At 44.4% G+C, this 16,240-nt stretch overlaps 1 protein-coding gene across 1 annotated transcript; it reads right to left on the minus strand.

The window, feature by feature from the left end:
• Window positions 1-3,031: 3,031 nt before the first annotated feature.
• Window positions 3,032-15,705, minus strand: LOC311525658 (exocyst complex component 1-like; the record flags this gene model as incomplete). Its single annotated transcript, XM_084637959.1, has 3 exons — window positions 3,032-3,301; window positions 5,115-5,245; window positions 15,618-15,705. The coding sequence occupies 3 exons, from the start codon at window positions 15,703-15,705 to the stop codon at window positions 3,032-3,034; spliced, it is 489 nt and encodes a 162-aa protein (XP_084494085.1).
• Between the last annotated feature and the right edge of the window lie 535 nt (window positions 15,706-16,240).

Here is a 16,240-nt window from a genome sequence, read left to right on the forward strand (position 1 = left end):
GTGTACAGTGCTCACTTTATATTTATTTTTTATTAAAAGTATTTGCACTATAAAAAAATAAAAGAAATAGTATCTTTCAATTCACCTAATTCAAGTACTGTAGTGCAACCTCTTTATCATGAAAGTTGAACTTACAAATGTAGAATTATGTACAAAAATAACTGCATTCAAAAATAAAACAATGTAAAACTTTAGAGCCTGCAAGTCCACTCAGTCCTACTTCTTGTTCAGCCAATTGCTCAGACAAACAAGTGTGTTTACATTTGCAGGAGATAATGCTGCCCGCTTCTTGTTTACAATGTCACCTGAAAGTGAGAACAGGCATTCTCGTGGCACTGTGGTAGCCAGCATCACAAGTTATTTACGTGCCAGATGCGCTAAAGATTCATATGTCCTTTCAGACTTCAACCACCATTTCAGGGGACATGCATCCATTCTTATGATGGGTTTTGCTCAATAACAATCCAAAGTAGAGTGGACTGACGCATGTTCATTTTCATTTTATTGGTCAAATACCACCAGCAGAAAGTTGATTTTCTTTTTTGGTGGTTCAGATTCTGTAGTTTCTGCATCGGAATATTGCTCTTTTAAGACTTCTGAAAGCATGCTCCACACCTCATCCCTCTCAGATTTTGGAAGGCATTTCAGATTCTTAAACCTTGGGTCGAGTACTGTAGCTATCTTTAGAAATCTCACATTGGTACCTTCTTTGTGTTTTGTCAAATCTGCGTCGAAAGTGTTCTTAAAATGAACATGTGCTGGGTCATCATCCGAGACTGCAAAACTTGAAATATATGGCAGAATGTGGGTAAAACAGACCAGGGGAAATACAATTCACCCCCAAGGAGTTCAGTCATGAAATTTAATTAACACATTTTTTAACGAGTGCCATCAGCATGGAAGCATGTCCTCTGGAATGGTGGCTGAAACATGAAGGAGCATATGAATGTTTAGCATATCTGGCACATAAATACCTTGCAATGCTGGCTACAAAAGTGTCATGCAAATGCCTGTTCTCACTTTCAGGTGACATTGTAAATAAAAAGAGGGCAGTATTATCTCCTGTAAATGTAAACAAACTTGTTTGTCTTCACGATTGGCTGAACAAGGAGGAGGACTGAATGGACTCGTAGGTTCTGAAGTTTTACATTGTTTTGTTTTTGTGTGCAGTTATGTAACAAAAAAAAATCTACACTTGTAAATTGCACTTTCACGATAAAGAGATTGCACTACAGGACTTGTATGAGGTGAATTGAAAAATACTATTTCTTTTGTTTATCATTTTTACAGTGCAAATATTTGTAATCAAAAATAATATTCACTGATTTCAGTTACAACACAGAATACAATATATAAGAAAATGTCGAAAAACATCCAAAATATTTAATAAATTTCCATTGGTATTCTATTGTTTAACAGTGCTATTAAAATTGCGATTAATCATGAATAATTTTTTGAGTTAATCACGCGAGTTAACTGCGATTAATTGACAGCCCTAATTTTTTTCCATTTGCAATAACAATGCACCAAATGCTAATCCAGGTCCTCCAGTTACCTCCTCATTTTGCATTAGCAAAAGGAGCGGGAGTACCGTCACCTGGAACGAGGACTGTCATTTCAACACAGTAGGAACTATAGCCCTGCTTGAAACAAATCCTTGCGACGTATTGAGAAGTTGAATGGTCTAATATTTCCAGTCCACACAGGGAACAAGAAAGAAGACAACAAGCTACACGTACAAGTGTCTGAAATGATCCTTTAATAAAAGACATTCAGTCTGCACTGTGGGATAGACCAAGGAGAGTGTGAAATGCTTGGGATTACAATAAGGGCATGTCCAGGATATCTGTTTTTGATCAATGTTTTGTTTCAGAACATTTGGAAATATTTCTTAGCACAAACACTCTGCAAAACAATTGACATTTATTTTTTGGTTTAACAAGCAAATAACTTTAGATGGATACGTTTTAAAACAGGGTTTCTCAACTTTTTTCTTTCTGAGGCCCTTCCCCTCCCTCCCCCCCCCTCAACATATTATAAAATCTCCATGGCCCAGCTGTGCCACAACAACTGTTTTTCTGCATATAAAAGCCAGAGACAGCCTTAGGGAGTAGCAAGCAGGGCAACTGCCCCCCGGGCCCCACGCCACAGGGGGCCTCGTGAAGCTAAGTTGCTCAGGCTTTGGCTTTAGCCCCGGATGGCGGGACTTGGGGCCCTGGGCTTCGACCCCATGTGGTGGGGCTTCAGCTTTCTGCCCTTGGCCTCAGCAGGTCTAATGCTGGGTGGCCCCCCTGAAACCTGCTCACGGCCCCCCCAGTCCCGGACCACTGGTTGAGAACCACTGTTTTAAAAGACATATTACGGTTTGGTTGCATGAAGATTCTTAACATAGTTTATAGCGGAGTACTGTAGGGAGAGCTTAGATGCTAGGAATTAAGTTCTTCTATGAATATTCAGGCCTTACAAGAGTAAAAGGTATTATTTCTACGGAGCAAAATTACTTAAATATTTAATTTTCATCCAACTGATGCTTGAAATCAAGTGGGTGTTTTCTATTCTTGATTCTCTTTCCTGACCATAAGGGGAAATTTTGGGTGAACAATGTCAAAGGAACATACTAAATCAAGGACAATTTGTTAAAGCTGGACAATTCTTGGGAGCCAGTTTCTGCTGAAGCTCTAGGAACTATTTAAATTACAAGAAAAACAACCAATCAAAAACAAAACAAACCTACGCTTTCTCATGAGACAATAAAGACTTGCTCCATGATAATTCCACATGCAAAACAGTACCACATGGGCAGTTTATTAGACCTAGGTGTATTTACTTTGTTGAAAGTTTATATAGCATTGAACGTGCAGTATACATAACGGCCCAGATTCTGGTCTCACTCTGCACCAGGTGTAACTCCCCTGACTGTGATGCAGTAACTTCGGATTGGTATTGGTGTAAGCGAGCTCAGAATCAGGCCTAAAGTATTCAGAGTAGAGGTTGTTAGGTATAACATCAATTAGGTCAGTTTTAATAGGGCTCAAGCGCGGAGCATTGCACCCAGTTGTATTCCTATAAGCAGCCCAGAAGGCATGCACAGTTCAAAACCTGTATACATCGTATCTTCAGATACTTGGAAGAGTCCAGTGTCACTCATATGATCGTCGTCAAAATTCACAAACGCAATGTCCCTTCTGTAGTGAATTTTACTCATTTTCCTTATGCAGCGTGTAAATGCATATTTGACTGCAGTGCTGAAGGCTTCCCAGCTATAAACATGTTCATAATGCATGTCAATTTTGGGATAATCCTACAAATTAAAACAAGCATTATGTAATCTAAGAGCTGTCAGCCAGCTATGAGAAGTATAGCTGTATAAGAAGTATATAGCCAATATGCAAGACACATGCTGACTAGTATTTCATATTTATTTTACTGTAGCAACCAGAGGCCCCAGTCAAGATTAGGGCCGCATTGTGCTAGATGATACATCAAACACAGACAAAGATATAGTCTCTGCCCTGAAGAGTTTACCATTTCAGAGAGCCAGATCCTGGGCCCCCATTCCATCTAAGGCAATGCAAACCACCTGGAAAGTTGGGGTTCTCTTGCTGTAGGGGAACGCTCGGTGATGTGAAGCTGGCATAGTTGGCTCCACATACCTGTTCCTCTTGGTTTAAGAAGCATGGTAGAAGCAGATTGGGGCAAAAGGGGATCCAGGGAAGGTGGGACCAGAGCACAGCATGAAATTGTCTCTAACTTGCGCTTGAGGCTGGTTTGAGTCACTTAGAACCATCTTTGCCTGCCCCTTGCCAGCTGAGGATTTAGACCTAAGGACAGAGTGACATGAAGAGATGGGCAGCAAGTCTTAGGCATGAAGTCCAAGACATTGGTTTGGGTTACCGCAGATAGTGGGCAGTAAACATGTGGTTGACTGTATTCTGAATATTTACATCTGTTGTATGCGCATAGTGTGTTTTTTCTTGTAGGTTTCCTTCCTCCACCCAAATATGCAGAGTGGTGCATTAAAAGTGCAAGTGTTTCTTATCTTGTCTTCTTTCCCCCCCACACTTCCCCAAAGCAACCAAACAGCCAAAGTATCTCTTCACAGGCCAGCTGCTGACCAGGGTTTGGGCTTTTCAGATCTTTCGAGCTGGAGTAGATTTCACACAAGGACACCTGTGGGAAGAGCATGTGCTACGTTGGCTGTTTCCCCAATCAGGCTATTTTATTCATGCCAGAAAAACCAGTTGCCTTTGATATCTAGGATAAAGCCTAGGACTTAGTTTCATAGGACACTCAGCACTAACGTGGGCATCCCCCAATTTCTTCACCCCTAGGCTACAAATTCTGTTCCATAGGAGGAATACAAACTGAGCCTGAGGAAAACAACTGCGGGGTTAAGTGACTAAGGCACTTCTGAAAATGGCATTTAGAAGCCATCATAACTTAAGTGCTTTCAAACGTTTTACCCGGCACCTTGGCATGAAAATAACTGGAGTGGGAGTGGCAGGCAGGCACATTTTGAGATTTCATATGCCAAGACAAATATTCATACCAAAAAAATATCTGAAAAGGCCCAATTCACCATTGTTAGACACTGATTTTACCCAATCAATGTAGCTGAAGACATTTTTTTAATTCTAGTCCTCTCCTTGATAGAAAACCACAGTTAAGCATCTGTGACCCAGGAACCTCTTAGTGCCAACTGGCAGAGGGCACAGCGCGGGTCCCTAGGGGTTACCGCCATCTCTGGCATCTGACACGTGCATTCCAGTTCACCAAAGAGTGTCATGTGAAGTCTCAAATAAAAGCTAGTGTCACCCTGGTTCTTAGTATTGTTGCGAAAGGCCGGCATGAATGTTGTGTAAAGACTTATGTACATACACTGAAAATTATGAGGCCTGTGTTTAGGGACTGGTCACCTGCAAAGGGGAAATCAAGTTTCATGTCAGAAAAGAAATGTTTATCTAGCTGGCCATTTACATGTCAATTAAGTATCTACAGCACAGATGAGACTACTTCCTGCTAAGGGCAGGTGATGGTGAGGTGCCTTACAAGAACCTTCACAGTATCCCCACAAATTATCTGTGAGGTAACGTACGCAGCGCAATTAGACTTACTTGCATGGCCTCTTTTCCATCTATCAAGGTTAGATCTTTCAGCAGCCACATACAATCGATTTTGTACTGGCTGCTTGTCTTCTCCTCCAAGGTGATCACATAGGTGATTTTCACATCTTTTTCTCCGGTAACTTGGACAGGAAATAATAACAAATAAAGTTAAATGCAGAACAAAGAAAAGTACAAGTATTTCATTTAGTGAACGTGGGGAATCTGGATTTTTAGGTGATTTCTCCATTCAACTGGAGGGATGCATTGCCTGCATAGTGGTTAATGCAATGTGTCTACACCCACTATAGTCAAGCCAGAGTTTAACAAACCAAGTATTTGAACTTGCTTTCCATTACTGTCATGGAGGGAAAGGGGGGGGTTCTTCTTCTGCCAAGACACTGTAAGATACTGTAAGAGGATGCCTTTCTGGGGTAGAGATAGTCCACATGGCATCAGCATCTATCATGCACAGGAGTTGGCTGTTCAAACACAGTGAGAAAGCTTCCTCGTGGACGCAATAACAGCTCCTGTGCAATCTGAAAGCATTTTTACAAAGCTCCCCAGAGTGCATTATGCACACCCTCTGGCCTTCTATGTATGCAGCCTGACAGACACTTGCCCAGCCCAGGGTCAGTGTGGAGTCACACCACCCCATGTTAAGTGTCAGGAAGGATTGGGCTTCCTTCCAGAGCACCTAGACTCTCAAGAAGTGGCGTAGCGTGCACATTCCCTTGGAAGATGCAGCATGTACCCTCTGACTAGCCAGTTCTGGCATGGAGTAGGGAAGAGGGGCAGACAATGCCCCCCACCCCACCCCCTGCGCCTCTTCCTTTGAGTTGCCTAGTAGCCTGGGGTTTCAAGGACGGAGCGGTCCCTATGCTCAGCTGAGTGCAAGGACTACAGTGTGCCTGGCTTCTGCATGAGGTCACCTGAGCAATAGTCAGCCACAGTCCTGCCCTGTAGGAAACACTTCACCACTGAAATACAGCCACATCTGGGGCAGGAGGAGGCAACCCTGTGGGAACCGGAGCACAGTCGGCTAAAGGTGAAGGTAACTCCTGCTGTTACAAAGAGTGCCATGGGAACACTGAATTACATCCAGAACGGACAAGACTTAGGTCTTTTGGGGTATGTCTACACTACGAAATTAGGTCGAATTTATAGAAGTCGGTTTTTTAGAAATCGGTTTTATATATTCGAGTGTGTGTGTCCCCACAGAAAATGCTCTAAGTGCATTAAGTGCATTAACTCGGCGGAGCGCTTCCACAGCACCGAGGCAAGCGTCGACTTCCGGAGCGTTGCACTGTGGGTAGCTATCCCACAGTTCCCGCAGTCTCCGCTGCCCATTGGAATTCTGGGTTGAGATCCCAATGCCTGATGGGGCTAAAACATTGTCGCGGGTGGTTCTGGGTACATATCGTCAGGCCCCCGTTCCCTCCCTCCCCCCGTGAAAGCAAGGGCAGACAATCATTTCGCGCCTTTTTTCCTGAGTTACCTGTGCAGACGCCATACCACGGCAAGCATGGAGCCCGCTCAGGTAACCGTCACCCTATGTCTCCTGGGTGCTGGCAGACGCGGTACGGCATTGCTACACAGTAGCAGCAACCCCTTGCCTTGTGGCAGCAGATGGTACAGTACGACTGGTAGCCGTCATCGTCATGTCTGAGGTGCTCCTGGTCGCCTCTGTGAGGTCGATCAGGAGCACCTGGGCAGACATGGGCGCAGGGACTAAATTTGGAGTGACTTGAGCAGGTCATTCTCTTTAGTCCTGCAGTCAGTCCTATTGAACCGTCTTATGGTGAGCGGGCAGGCGATATGGACTGCTAGCAGTCGTACTGTACCATCTTCTGCCGAGCAGCCATGAGATGTGGATGGCATGCAGTCCTTCTGCACCGTCTGCTGCCAGCCAAAGATGTAAAAGATAGATGGAGTGGATCAAAACAAGAAATAGACCAGATTTGTTTTGTACTCATTTGCTTTCCCCCCTCCCCTGTCTAGGGGACTCATTCTTCTAGATCACACTGCAGTCACTTACAGAGAAGGTGCAGCGAGGTAAATCTAGCCATGTATCAATCAGAGGCCAGGCTAACCTTCTTGTTCCAATAAGGACAATAACTTAGGTGCACCATTTCTTATTGGAACCCTCCGTGAAGTCCTGCCTGAAATACTCCTTGATGTAAAGCCACCCCCTTTGTTGATTTTAGCTCCCTGAAGCCAACCCTGTAAGCGCCCCTCCCAGCGTCAGAGCAATGGCAAACAATCGGGCATCTGAGAGTGCTGTCCAGAGCAGTCACAATGGAGCACTCTGATGGGGCTAAAACATTGTCGCGGGTGGTTCTGGGTACGTGTCGTCAGGCCCCCGTTCCCTCCCTCCTTCCGTGAAAGCAAGGGCAGACAATCATTTCGCGCCTTTTTTCATGAGTTACCTGTGCAGACGCCATACCACGGCAAGCATGGAGCCAGCTCAGGTAACCGTCACCCTATGTCTCCTGGGTGCTGGCAGACGCGGTACGGCTTTGCTGCACAGTAGCAGCAACCCATTGCCTTCTGGCAGCAGACGGTGCAATATGATTGGTAGTCGTCCTCGTCGTGTCCGAGGTGCTCCTGGCCACGTCGGCTGGGAGCGCCTGGGCAGACATGGGCGCAGGGACTAAATTTGGAGTGACTTGACCAGGTCATTCTCTTTAGTCCTGCAGTCCTATTGAACCGTCTTATGGTGAGCGGGCAGGCGATACGGACTGCTAGCAGTCGTATTGTACCATCTTCTGCCGAGCAGCCATGAGATGTGGATGGCATGCAGTCCTTCTGCACCGTCTGCTGCCAGCCAAAGATGTAAAAGATAGATGGAGTGGGTCAGAACAAGAAATAGACCAGATTTGTTTTGTACTCATTTGCCTCCTCCCCTGTCTAGATCACACTGCAGTCACTCACAGAGAAGGTGCAGCGAGGTAAATCTAGCCATGTATCAATCAGAGGCCAGGCTAACCTCCTTGTTCCAATAACAACGATAACTTAGGTGCACCATTTCTTATTGGAACCCTCCGTGCAGTCCTGCCTGAAATACTCCTTGATGTACAGGCACACCCTTTGTTGATTTTAGCTCCCTGAAGCCAACCCTGTAAGCCGTGTCGTCAGTCGCCCCTCCCTCCGTCAGAGCAACGGCAGACAATCGTTCCGCGCCTTTTTTCTGTGCGGACGCCATACCAAGGCAAGCATGGAGGCCGCTCAGCTCACTTTGGCAATTAGGAGCACATTAACCACCACACGCATTATCCAGCAGTATATGCAGCACCAGAACATGGCAACGCGATACTGGGCGAGGAGGCGACGTCAGCGCGGTCCCGTGAGTGATCAGGACATGGACACAGATTTCTCTGAAAGCATGGGCCCTGACAATGCATGCATCATGGTGCTAATGGGGCAGGTTCATGCTGTGGAACGCCGATTCTGGGCTCGGGAAACAAGCACAGACTGGTGGGACTGCATAGTGTTGCAGGTCTGGGACGATTCCCAGTGGCTGCGAAACTTTCGCATGCGTAGGGGCACTTTCATGGAACTTTGTGACTTGCTTTCCCCTGCCCTGAAGCGCATGAATACGAAGATGAGAGCAGCCCTCACAGTTGAGAAGCGAGTGGCGATAGCCCTATGGAAGCTTGCAACGCCAGACAGCTACCGGTCAGTTGGGAATCAATTTGGAGTGGGCAAATCTACTGTGGGGGCTGCTGTGATGCAAGTAGCTCACGCAATCAAAGATCTGCTGATATCAAGGGTAGTGACCCTGGGAAATGTGCAGGTCATAGTGGATGGCTTTGCTGCAATGGGATTCCCTAACTGTGGTGGGGCTATAGACGGAACCCATATCCCTATCTTGGCACCGGAGCACCAAGCCGCCGAGTACATAAACCGCAAGGGGTACTTTTCGATAGTGCTGCAAGCTCTGGTGGATCACAAGGGACGTTTCACCAACATCAACGTGGGATGGCCGGGAAAGGTGCATGATGCTCGCATCTTCAGGAACTCTGGTCTGTTTCAAAAGCTGCAGGAAGGGACTTTATTCCCAGACCAGAAAATAACTGTTGGGGATGTTGAAATGCCTATATGTATCCTTGGGGACCCAGCCTACCCCTTAATGCCATGGCTCATGAAGCCGTACACAGGCAGCCTGGACAGTAGTCAGGAGCTGTTCAACTACAGGCTGAGCAAGTGCAGAATGGTGGTAGAATGTGCATTTGGACGTTTAAAGGCGCGCTGGCGCAGTTTACTGACTCGCTTAGGCCTCAGCGAAACCAATATTCCCACTGTTATTACTGCTTGCTGTGTGCTCCACAATATCTGTGAGAGTAAGGGGGAGACGTTTATGGCGGGGTGGGAGGTTGAGGCAAATCGCCTAGCTGCTGGTTACGTGCAGCCAGACACCAGGGCGGTTAGAAGAGCACAGGAGGGCACGGTACGCATCAGAGAAGCTTTGAAAACCAGTTTCATGACTGGCCAGGCTACGGTGTGAAAGTTCTGTTTGTTTCTCCTTGATGAAACCCCCCGCCCCTTGGTTCACTCTACTTCCCTGTAAGCTAACCACCCTCCCCTCCTCCCTTTAATCATTGCTTGCAGAGGCAATAAAGTCATTGCTGCTTGACAGTCATGCATTCGTTATTCATTCATCACACAAATAGGGAGATGACTACCAAGGTATCCCAGGAGGGGTGGTGGAGGAGGGAAGGAAAATGCCACACAGCACTTTAAGCACAGCACTTTAAAAGTTGACAACTTTAAAATTTATTGAATGACAGCCTTCTTTTTTTTGGGCAATCCTCTGTGGTGGAGTGGCTGGTTGGCCGGAGGCCCCCCCACCGCGTTCTTGGGCGTCTGGGTGTGGAGGCTATGGAACTTGGGGAGGAGGGCGGTTGGTTACAGAGGGGCAGCAGTGGCAGTCTGTGCTCCAGCTGCCTTTGCTGCAGCTCAACCATACACTGGAGCATACTGGTTTGGTCCTGCAGCAGCCTCAGCATTGAATCCTGCCTCCTCTCATCATGCTGCCGCCACATTTGAGCTTCAGCCCGGTCTTCAGCCCGCCACTTACTCTCTTCAGCCCGCCACCTCTCCTCCCGGTCATTTTGTGCTTTCCTGCACTCTGACATTATTTGCCTCCACGCATTCGTCTGTGCTCTGTCAGTGTGGGAGGACAGCATGAGCTCGGAGAACATTTCATCGCGAGTGCGTTTTTTTTTCTTTCTAAGCTTCACTAGCCTCTGGGAAGAAGAAGATCCTGTGATCATTGAAACACATGCAGCTGGTGGAGAAAAAAAAAGGGACAGCGGTATTTAAAAAGACACATTTTATAAAACAGTGGCTACACTCTTTCAGGGTAAACCTTGCTGTTAACATTACATACATAGCACATGTGCTTTCGTTACAAGGTCGCATTTTGCCTCCTCCCACCGCGTGACTACCCCCTCAACCTTCCCCCCTCCCTGTGGCTAACAGCGGGGAACATTTCTGTTTAGCCACAGGCAAACAGCCCAGCAGGAATGGGCTCCTCTGAGTGGCCCCTGAAGAAAAGCACTCTATTTCAACCAGGTGACCATGAATTATATCTCACTCTCCTGAGGATAACACAGAGAGATAAAGAACGGATTTTGGTTGAATGCCAGCAAACATACACTGCAATGCTTTGTTCTACAGTGATTCCCGAGTATGTGTGACTGGCCTGGAGTGGTAAAGTGTCCTACCATGAAGGACGAAATAAGGCTGCCCTCCCCAGAAACCTTTTGCAAAGGCTTTAGGACTACATCTAGGAGAACCGCAAATGCCAGGGCAAAGTAATCCTTTCACATGCTTGCTTTTAAACCATGTATAGCATTTTAAAAGGTACACTCACCAGAGGTCCCTTCTCCGCCTGCTGGGTCCAGGAGGCAGCCTTGGGTGGGTTCGGGGGGTACTGGCTCCAGGTCTAAGGTGAGAAACAGTTCCTGGCTGTCGGGAAAACCGGTTTCTCCGCTTGCTTGCCGTGAGCTATCTACAACCTCCTCCTCATCATCATCTTCTTCGTCCCCAAAACCTACTTCCGTCCTGCCTCCATCTCCATTGAAGGAGTCAAACAACACGGCTGGGGTAGTGGTGGCTGAACCCCCTAAAATGGCATGCAGCTCATCATAGAAGCGGCATGTTTGGGACTCTGACCCAGAGCGGCTGTTCGCCTCTCTGGTTTTCTGGTAGGCTTGCCTCAGCTCCTTCAGTTTCACGCGGCACTGCTTTGGGTCCCTGTTATGGCCTCTGTCCTTCATGCCCTGGGAGATTTTCACAAAGGTTTTGGCATTTCGAAAACTGGAACGGAGTTCTGATAGCACGGATTCCTCTCCCCAAACAGCGATCAGATCCCGTACCTCCCGTTCGGTCCATGCTGGAGCTCTTTTGCGATTCTGGGACTCCATCATGGTCACCTGTGCTGATGAGCTCTGCATGGTCACCTGCAGCTTGCCACGCTGGCCAAACAGGAAATGAGATTCAAAAGTTCGCGGTTCTTTTCCTGTCTACCTGGCCAGTGCATCTGAGTTGAGAGTGCTGTCCAGAGCAGTCAGAACGGAGCACTCTGGGATAGCTCCCGGAGGCCAATACCATCGAATTGTGTCCACAGTACCCCAAATTCGAGCCGGCAACGTCGATTTAAGCGCTAATCCACTTGTCAGGGGTGGAGTAAGGAAATCGATTTTAAGAGCCCTTTAAGTCGAAATAAAGGGCTTAATTGTGTGGACGGGTGCAGGTTTAAATCGATTTAACGCTGCTAAATTCGACCTAAAGTCCTAGTGTAGACCAGGGCTTAAAGTCCCAGCTACTTCCTTCCCAACAAAGGTAATGGAACTCAGTCGAACAATACTACTGACTGTGGCTTCCAGTACCAGCCTTTTGGTGTTCAACCATATCTCTTCTTCCTGTCCCCCAGCTTCTCATATGCTGGGCTATTGATAGTGCTAGAAAATAAGTTCAGCTAAGTGATCAAGTGCACATTGCATGAAGTGAAGGTTGAGAGGAGTAAGGCAGTCCAGTCCCCAAAAGACTGACACTATCCACGGTTCTAGTGGATTTTAAGAAATTAAACACATTCAATTAATGCTGCCTGGTATTAACAAAAACAATAACCCTGCCATAAATTGCTGATGACAACTGCTGTTGGAAATATCAAGCTTATTAAACACTCACAAGATCATAACCTGCTATATAGTTATGTTAATGTAAACCATGCCAGGCCTATTTGTACATGCTTGAGATGTGTGGGTATGAATATGGAGCTTGATCCACCTCCCTTCCGTGGTGTCACTTCCATCATTGTCAACAGGAGCGGGACAGGACCTGGAAGTATGCAGCAAGAATGGCACTCTTCTAAGTGTGGAAAACTGTGGCTAACTCACATAATTGGGCTCTTTCTAATGAATAGCTGAGCACTGTACGTGGATAGAGATAAATATTGTGTACGTCACTATAACATCTGTCAATGTGATGGGGCTGTCAGGCTCACAGGAAGATCACACTGAATGACAGAGGAAAAAATGCTATTCAGTTATATCACTGAAACCAATCCCTCCCTGGGACAGGCATAGTTCATAAATGCCTTTGTAGAGCTAGGTAAGAGGCTGCCTTAGAGGGAACTGTCTTGCTGGTTTGCTTTTCTCAGACCCTTTAGTGTAATTTTGCTTTTTGCATTTTCATGCATGTTTTTTATATCATCTTGCAGAACGTATTGCTGTTTTATATTGATAAAGTAAAAACATTTACTTGTGGGGTGGAGATATTCTACAGCCTTGTAGGGGAAAAAAACCCTCTTTGTTCAAAGTACACAGGCTATAATAAACTGGAAAATAATTTTATATCATGCTATATTTGCAATATGTCACTAGTGCTCACAACAGACAAGTGTGTCTTGTATTGTATTAGCATGGATTGGGATTCAGCAACTAGTAATTGGTAATATTAGCCCCATTAGAAATAGGCTATGCCTCAAATTTATACATCTTGAAAACAATATTGTGTGATCATTCATGTACATTACATATCAGTGTGTTTTATTAATTATGAATATAAAATAGTGAGGAAAGAACATCTTTAAGGTGAAATTTTTGCTTTAATTTCACCGTTTAAGTATCCAAAAAACCCATCCCCGTCGCCTTCAAATACTGCATTTTTCAATTAAAGTCAAAACGTGTCTGACATTGAAGATAGTTGGGAGCTTTAAGTAAATGCACATAAGATTTAATTGAATTCGGTTCTGTGTTACTAGGCTTTTGAGTCACGTTCCCCCTTCACCCCCATTATCTTCTAGCAAATATTGACTCTCTTCAGGTTGATGAATACACGAGATATGGTTTTTAACACCAACTTTTTCCCTTACCTTCTCAGGGTGGTGTATGTTTGCCTGGAACATTACCAGTAGTGATGTTATTGAAAACCCTGAAAATAATTAGTTATGTTTGAAAAGTCCAGGGAGCAGAATGGTTGATGCAGAGAGCTCAGATATTGTCACTCTAAAATGGCTTTGAACAGTGGATAGGGAATTAATTTTAAATGCGTTTTTCTTAATAAAAGACCACTTTCATAAGAATTGCCATCAGAGTCTTCTTATTATAAAGAATCTATCCGCAGCAATACGGAGACTCAAAGGTTATTTGCCAGCATAAACATGATGCTTTTCATATTCACTCCAGAATTAAAATATATTCTCACAGAGGTGACGCAAGTAATTGGAATTGTGTGGCTCAGATCCCAAATATTCTCCATGAAATGTCACCAGGTTGGTGATATCAATTCCATGGCAAAATTATATCATTATTAACCATTTACAGAACACTGCAAATCTCCATAGTGCTTCTACACTAAGAGACACAAAATAGAGAATACTATCATTTCCATCTAAATGTGCAGTCAATTTCAAGGGAAAATGCCATCTATTAAAAAGCAGTTAAGTGTCAAATGTATTAATTTAATATTGTTCACAGATTCTTGTCAAATGTTCTTTACATTTCTAGACAAACTTGGCTCTAAAAAAATCCCCCTCTTGTTTAAAACTGATGTACTAATGTCCCCAAATTACAATTATGGTAAATTGAAAATGTAAAAAAACAAAAACAAAACTCCCATTCAGATTACTATGAAGAAATAGCTTCTGCTATGTGTTACACCCTGTGAAATATAGAAGCATAAGCAGCGTGTTTATGAGATAGAATTCTATCAGGTTAAAACAATTGTGTGAAGTAATCACCATACCTGTAACGCACAGATAGGAATGCTCCTCTCCCTGCATAGTGGAAGGCATTGATAATTCCAAGACATGCAAAAGCTTCTCTCTTTTAGGTCTGAAAACAAAGTCCTGTAGGCTTATTTTTAGGCTTGCTGCCATAGTTAGTCTATCTTCTATAAAGCCAGGGAGCAGAATGGTGGACGCAATCTGACAAGCTATGCACACATCTCAGAGTTTACTGACACCCAGGTGTTTGAGACATTGTTTTGCAGAAAAGCCCAGACTCTCCAGACCTAATAGATCAATACTTTACAAATCAGATTAGCTATAAGAGAATACTGTACATGGTATAATGAAGGACCATGCCCTGTGAGTTCAAACACTTTCATACACACTCACTCCACTTCTTTCTCTGCAGGAGAGGCTAAAGGCTAGGTGAGAGTATCCATTATGTATTATAGGCATTTACCTGGAAAAACAGGATCAAGTGAACAGTAGTCAGTTTGGTGTGTGAATTACTCAATTGCCTATCCCAGTCCTCTTGGTTGAGATGGTGTGACTTGCAGCTTTTGACTAGAGTTCTGATCTGTTCTGTTGGAGCCTATATACATACCATGGTGATGGTTGTTCTAGAAATCTATAGCTACAATAGATAGATTCTTCTCCCACACCCTGAAATTCAAAGGAGTTAAAATCTTAGCTTTTAGCCCATCTCTGTTTCATCCAAATGTTTGTGGGTTTGCTATATGCTGCACACATTGTTCTAAAACAAAGCACATCATTTCTTGTGTTTTTGTTGTGCTTAGAGATTTTACCAACATAGCTACAGCTCATCAGTGGAGTTTTCTGAAGAAACAGCCAGAAACCATAAGAATTCTTAGCAACGTTTCTGGACAAGAGCCGTGAAAGATTACAGAAAAACGACCAAGTTGTAGTCAAGACTAGTGTGGAAAGGACACTGCAGATTAAAGGGGATTGCCCTCAGGGTCAGCTAAACTGGGGTTCAGTTCCTGACTGCCACTGGACTCACTATGTGAGCTTGGGCAAATCACATAGCCACACTATGCCCCAGTTTCCATCTATAAAATTGGGACAACACTTTCCCAGCTTTGAGAAACACTCAATCTGAGAAATACACTCAGATTTTCAAATGCAGAGTGTAGTGTATTGCATTTATTACCACAGGCTTTGTGAAAGTGCTTATGATTTCACATTACTTACTGCAGCTGTTTGTAGGATAAAGCGATTTATTCACACATAATTATTCAATGAACAACCCTTCCCACCCATATCGTTCACAATGAATGATTCCATCAGCTCTATTCGTTTATCTAACCTTCCAGCCTTCTCTTCAAGAGTGTATTTGCCACTCATGGTGAAATTAAAACTTATGATTAGTACTTGATAGAATCAGGTCTAAGCATGTGCCAGACTTTAAGCATGTAATTCCATTGAATTCAATGGAAATATTTACATGCTAAAATTTAGGCACGTGCTGAAGTTTATTGCTGAATCAGAGCCACACTATCCTACCATCGTACCAGGGAGGGTTATGTCCATTATACCTGCCATATGAAATCCAATACTCTCTAAATTGCTCTTTCCCTAAGAACACAATCTAGTAGGCGTAGTGCTTCCAGCCCTCAAGAGGATGTTGACAGATAATTGTTTTAAGTATTAGTTCATTCAACAGTTACCTTACAATGGAGAAGAAATGTACAATGGAGAAGAAATCAATGTTCATCTTATGATGACATTATGGGTGCAGTTAGACACGGCAAGTTAACTGAATTTTCTTTCACTGAAGTCTCTTCTGAATGTCAATGCCCATAGTCTTTAAGCAATAATGTAGGTTTTTACGGTTTACTCTAAGGCGTTCACTTGAAATCACTAATACTCTAAAACGTTC

Source organism: Lepidochelys olivacea (assembly GCF_965140295.1).
Source record: "Lepidochelys olivacea isolate rLepOli2 genome assembly, chromosome: 8".
Taxonomy (NCBI): domain Eukaryota; kingdom Metazoa; phylum Chordata; order Testudines; family Cheloniidae; genus Lepidochelys; species Lepidochelys olivacea.